Consider the following 6,000-nt stretch of genomic DNA (forward strand, 5'->3'; position numbering starts at 1 on the left):
TTGGCTATGCAAGGCATTAGAGAAAGAGAGAGAGAGAGAGAGAGCTTTTGCTTTATTTTATTGCAAGGCTTTTGATTTACAGCTTTTGGGGCTCTACTTTTGGCATCCCTTGTAACTCTTTATAAGTGTAGTTGGGCTCCCACTTCTCAGAGCATCTGGACGTAGAGTCGGAGAGTGAGACCCAACCACTCCTGTGTAATTTGTGCAACATATTAATACAAAAAGAAATACCGAAAGGGGCGCCAGTCTTGGGGGCCAATATCTCTAGGCACGGAACTCCACCGGGCCGTGTCGAATCAATTGTGAACTGTGAACTGTTTTGAAGTGAATTCCTATCGTGACGCGGTAGAATCTTGAGTTGGAGTGTCCCAAGTCTGTTACAGTGCTGCCCTCTGGCTGGGAGAGAAAAACGCTGGGCTGAAAGGGAAAAACGCTAGGGTTGCATACATCCTCTGCCCACTGCCCCTCCTAGGGCTTCCCCCTAGGGGTGCCCTGTGCTCCCTAGAGCCTACACACATAGTATCTCCCCTCTCGCTCTTGTCCTCACCTATATACCTAACAATGACCAGGTCAGCCAGCCATCAGCCAACGGCTTACGACCTGGGAAATGTAGGAAAATAGGGAAAGTGGCATCAGAAGCCATGGGAAAAATATCAGCAAGGCTGGGAAAAATACCCCCAGCCTGCAAGAGCCTAATGGCCATCGAACAGAGCCAAAACCCAAGACTAAATATGGCTAGACACAACCCGAAATGAGAATTCTGCCTCACACTGGACAGGCACAGCCACTAAACAGCCCTCACTCCCTAACACCTTCCATGGGAGAAACTAGGACCGACCGGACAAATCCGGAGAGATGCCTAAACTCTTAACACTTTGATGTGATATGAGCAGTGCTCCCAATATTGACCAGATCAAATGTAAGTCAGGGTCAGAAAAATGGATTTTACAACCCTACAATCACGGCAGACAAGTCTTCAACATCATTGAAGATCGCAAAATTTTAAACCGGGAAGTCAATTTATGTGAGTGCAAGCGTGCTGCATACCATGAATCCAGGATACTCATAATGAAACACAGCAGGCATGCTGGATGATGCACACATATACGAGAGGGAGAAAATAAGACCTGGACGAGACGAGAGCAAGTAAGGAAGTTGGAACTGAGATCGTTGGTGGACGTCATCTGGGCTGCAGCAACTTTGAAGATGCGAGAGGTCGCCATCGCTCTTTCTGCACAGAAAACAGCTCTCCCTCCCGCGTGTGTTGCAAAGGAGCTGACGGCCATAGACTCTTCTTCAAAAGCTTAAATACGAATCTCCCCTCTATTTCTTTTTCTTTTACTGTTATAGATTCGAAGCTCATTCAAAACTAAATCACACACAAAGTTTGCACACGAAAGCACCTCATTTGTCTAAATTCATGCTATGTGCTACAAAAATCGGTTTTGAGACTTCTCTTTCCAGGGACTTCAGTGCAAGAGCTTTACCCTTCATGCGTCGTACGCAGATGATGAGACCATCGAGTGAAGGCTAAAAGTGCAAGCAACCCCTCTATGTGCTTGAATAGACGGGGCTCTTGCATTGGCCCCTTATCTTCTAGTAGGGCAATGGGGCATGTGAAACTGTTTACACTCCACTGTCCAAACTTGGGTGGCATGTACATATGCGGACCTATATGCCAAGGGATGCAAAGCAATTTGTAGTAGAAAAAACAGGTGTATGCGAAGGGTGGGCATCCATTCACTAACCCACCACCACTCTATTGCTAACCCAAACCCCTCATAGCGTGGGTTGAAAATGAAGCTTCTATTCACCTCTCGCGTCCATTCCATCTTTGACATCCCCATGAGAGCTATGAGCATTCTCTCCCAACTTCAAATTGACATTCTAAAGGTATTCCCTCATGCATAGTACCAATTGCTGCAATGTTAAAATATGTATTTGAATAAGTATTATTTGCAAAGATTTTGAGAGCGTGGTTGTGACATTACTACTTCCAAAGGGTACTGAGGTCACACAAGTTCACGTTCTTCCCAAGGATTTTGATATTATTCATTTGAGAATGGAAAATATGGTTGTCTAGGTGTTCAGTGTAGGTCAATGGATGATTAAAAGCCCACCCATCTACATATTCATGTGGCCCCAAATCTTCTCTCTAGAGGGTGGCGACCCTGCTCTATATTTTATCTAAAAGGAGAAAGAGAGTTGGAAGTGGGAAAAGCAAAGGGCAGTGTGGAAGGCAAAAGGGAAAGACAAAGAAGTGGATGAATGGCAAGAGCATAGGGTTTTGGCAGCTCACATTAGTCATAATCTAGAGCGTAGGAGGCCAGAGAAACCAGAATTCTCAGAGGCTTGATCCATTCAAATCTTTTTCCTATAGCTTCAGCCAAAGGGCAGGAATCTCAATGAGATTGGTTCTAGTGTGAAGAATCCTAAGAAGACAACAGAAATTTCAATGATTGGTGTTGATAGGAAGAATCTTGAGAAGGAATTTTTGCAAGTCAGAGCTGAATTAAAAAATGCTAATAAAAAGGGTCTAGAAATAGAAAATGTTCAAGAAGAACAATCCAATTTTCTAGAAAATGTTCAAGAAGAACAATCCAAATTTCCACCAAAGGATCTATTAGCAAAAAGAAAGCAGAGAAGAACATCACAAGCATGGCACTCTGAGGACAACTATCTAGAAGGCAAGTCGTCCAGGTCAAATTCAAGTTCTGGAAACGAGCAAGATAAAATTTATGTTAAGGTATGTGAAAGAATACAAAGGCTCATGATAGAATTGGATGACATTAGAAAGATTCTGCCTAAGGCCACCAAGTTTATCAAGAAACAAAGGCCGAGAGATTTTGAAGTCAAGGTAGTAGATTGTTCAAACATTAAGGATGATGAAGTATCGATCATCCAAATAGACTAAAAAGTCCAAAAAGTTGTGGGAGTTGCTATTCAGAGTACTTATGGATGGAGGTGCTAGTGTAAACATACTTGGTGAACACATCAGATAGAAACTAGGGATTATTGAGATGAAGCCTCGACCGTTCAAAATGAGAATGGCAGATCAACAAATTGTGCAACCCAATGCCCTGGTGGAAAATCTCCAAATCAAGGTTGGTTTTGAGAATTTCAAGACAAGTTTTCCGGTGGTACATGTAAGCAATGCTTACAATATATATTGGGAAGATTGTGGCTATGGAGTGCAAAGGCCATACACGATTATTCTAGCAAGACACTCACTATACAAGGGACAAATAGAAGCATTCATGTCCTAACAAATAACACCATGACATGGAGGATAACAATGCTACCTGAAGAGGTATGTCAGAAGTATGTCATGAAGAAGATGAAAGGGATGATAGCCTCCATGAATATATTCCCCATAGCTGAGATTAACATAAATGCGATCCTTTTAAATCAAGGAAGGGCTCAAGAGCAGCAACATCAGTACCCTAAGAACTTTACCAAATTAAACAAAGGGGAATGACCAGTAAGTCTAGATAGGAAATCTTTAGAGGATGCAGCGAACCAAACATCTAGGACGGGCAATTTAGATGGTGTCACAACTTCAGACAATGCCACACCATGTATGGCCATATTAGATAGTGCTAAAATGGAGTTTAATAATTAGAAAGCACAGAAGCAGAAGGTGGTGGCTAGTTGTTATCTAAATGAGATCATATCCTAGCTAGTTCCATTACCCCTTACAACGAATATGTAGTTGGGATAAGGACAGAGAAGGAGATTGAATCCTTGTCCAAAAGGAAAGGAGGGGGAGCACCCAACTAGTTATTACCATATGACCAAGGGGGGGAAGAGTGGAACCAAGGGATGGAAGTTGATCCAAAGATAATCAAAATCCACAAACATCTAAAGCAAGAAGTCAAAGAAAATCTAGACAACATTTTCACAAGTACAAGATATGTTTTTGCCTAGGAGCACAATGATTTAAAGGGAGTTGACCCTGAAGTTTTCCAACATAGAATACCACTTAAACCCAATGCTTGACCAATCAGATTTCAGAGGTATAGGATGAACCCCAACTATGCTAAGAAGATCAAGGAAGAGATCAATAACCTTTTGAATGTGGGGTTCATCACAGAGGTAGCAAGCAGTGGCTCGCTGCTTTTGATTTTAGTGGTACCAAAGAAGAATAGCAAAGTTAGAGTCTTTGTAGATTATCAAAAGCTGAATAATCATATGAATAAGAATGTATTTCTACTTCCCTTTATTGATATGATTCTAGATGAGATATCTAGCCATGAAACATACAACTTTTTGGATGAGCATAAAGGCTATAATCAATTAAAGGTCGTGCCAGAAGATAGCACTAAAACTACCTTTATCATTGAATGGAGAGCGTTCATGTACCTTGTTATGCCATACAGCTTATGAAGTTTTGGAGATGTATGATGGAGATATTCATTGAGTTCCCAAATAAGTTTTTAGCCATCTTTGTGGATGATTTCACCATCTTTTCATCTAAAGATATGCATTTGTTTTTCGGAGATGCTCTTTGAAAGATGTAGAGAGAATAGGATTTATGTGAACCCCTTCAAATCAGTTCTAATGGTACAGTAGGGGCACTTGTAAGGCTAAGTTGTTTCTAGAAATGGCATCAAAATGGCTGAGGACAAGTTCCAAAGTACCCAACAGGCTAGAGTGCCCACAAATGTGTCTGAACTTAGCTCTTTTCAAGGATATATTAACTTTTACTTGAGATTCATTCATATGTTTGTAGCAAAAGGCTCTTTTGTTATATGAATTGACCAAAAAGGTGTTAGATTTATATGGTCCCTCGAGAGTGAAATAGCCTTTCAATCTCCAAAATTGGCTATTAGCATGTAATGACTACTTTGCCAGCCAAACTAGGATGTAATTTTCCATGTGCATGTTGATGCCTCTTGAATGGAGATGGCTTAGCTCAACCTAAAGGGAAGATTGATTATCCAATATACTTTGCCATAAGGCTAAGCAAGGATATCAAACTACAAAGAGGGAATCAATGGGAATGGTTTCAATCCTACAAAAATTAAACATTATTTTTTGGGGAAAGTTTGCCACTTTTATATAGATCATTAGGCTCTATTATATCTTATAAACACGGTTATCATCCAGGAAAGATTGATTAGGTGGATGATGTTTATCCTAGAATTCTAATTTAAGATCTTTCACAAGCCTAGCAAGACCCATTGTGGCATAGATTTTGTATTGAAAAGTATTGAAGGTATCTCATCAATGTCATTGAGAGATGAGCGAGTAGATGTTGAGTTATTTCAAACTTTTGGATGTTGAAGAGATAGATCCAGAATGGCACGAAGTTTATGATTTCTTGTAGTTTGGGGGTTTATCAAAGAACTAGTCTCAGTTTGGTAAGAAGGCGCTCACCCTCGAGAGTGTGAAATTTACTATTATTGCTAGATCTTTGTATAGATTGGGCATCAATGGGGTCCCCATGCAAGCAAGAATGTAGGCTCACATTGGGAGGTCTAGAGGAAAATTCTCCACTAACATCACTCACAAGAAGATTCTACATGCTGGTTTATTGTGGCAAAGTATGATGTCAGATGTTCAAGCCTTCTACAAAGCATGTGATATTTTCTAGAGAATCAACAGACCCACTATAGTCGATATCATGCCATTAAGCACCATTCATCCTTTAGAAATATTCATGAAGTGGGGATTGGATTTTATGGGCCCCTTCAAGAAGGTCACACCAAGGAAGAATAAGTACATAGTTATGGCAACATGCATGTAAGTAAATGGGTTGAATCTAAGGCAATTTCAAACATCACAACCAAGTCCACAACCGAGTTTATTTATGAGCATATCATAGGTCGACATGGCTACCCTCTAGAAATAGTATCAGACCAGGGAAGTCATTTTATTGATGACACAACTAAGATATTCTCCACGAAGCATCAAAAATCGGTGCCTTACTATCCTAGATACAATGGACACAGTGAGAGCAATAACTAGATGATAAATACCAAACTAACTTTGTCCAGA

At 40.6% G+C, this 6,000-nt stretch overlaps 1 protein-coding gene across 2 annotated transcripts in view; it reads right to left on the reverse strand.

Annotated features, from left to right (window-relative positions):
* LOC147459838 (Nitrilase/cyanide hydratase and apolipoprotein N-acyltransferase family protein) overlaps nucleotides 1-1,362 on the reverse strand; it is a 90,386-nt gene extending 89,024 nt beyond the window's left edge. Inside the window, exon 1 of one of the 2 annotated variants that reach the window (XM_086511035.1) lies at nucleotides 1,128-1,348. In XM_086511035.1, coding sequence (XP_086367161.1) covers nucleotides 1,128-1,286 — 159 coding nt within the window. In that variant the 5' untranslated portion in view covers nucleotides 1,287-1,348. Of the gene's footprint in view, nucleotides 1-1,127 lie in introns of both variants that reach the window. The other variant, XM_086511034.1, reaches the window with a different exon arrangement.
* Nucleotides 1,363-6,000: the final 4,638 nt, after the last annotated feature.

Source organism: Adiantum capillus-veneris, chromosome 4 (assembly GCF_014529385.1).
Source record: "Adiantum capillus-veneris isolate H3 chromosome 4, ASM1452938v2, whole genome shotgun sequence".
NCBI lineage: Eukaryota > Viridiplantae > Streptophyta > Polypodiopsida > Polypodiales > Pteridaceae > Adiantum > Adiantum capillus-veneris.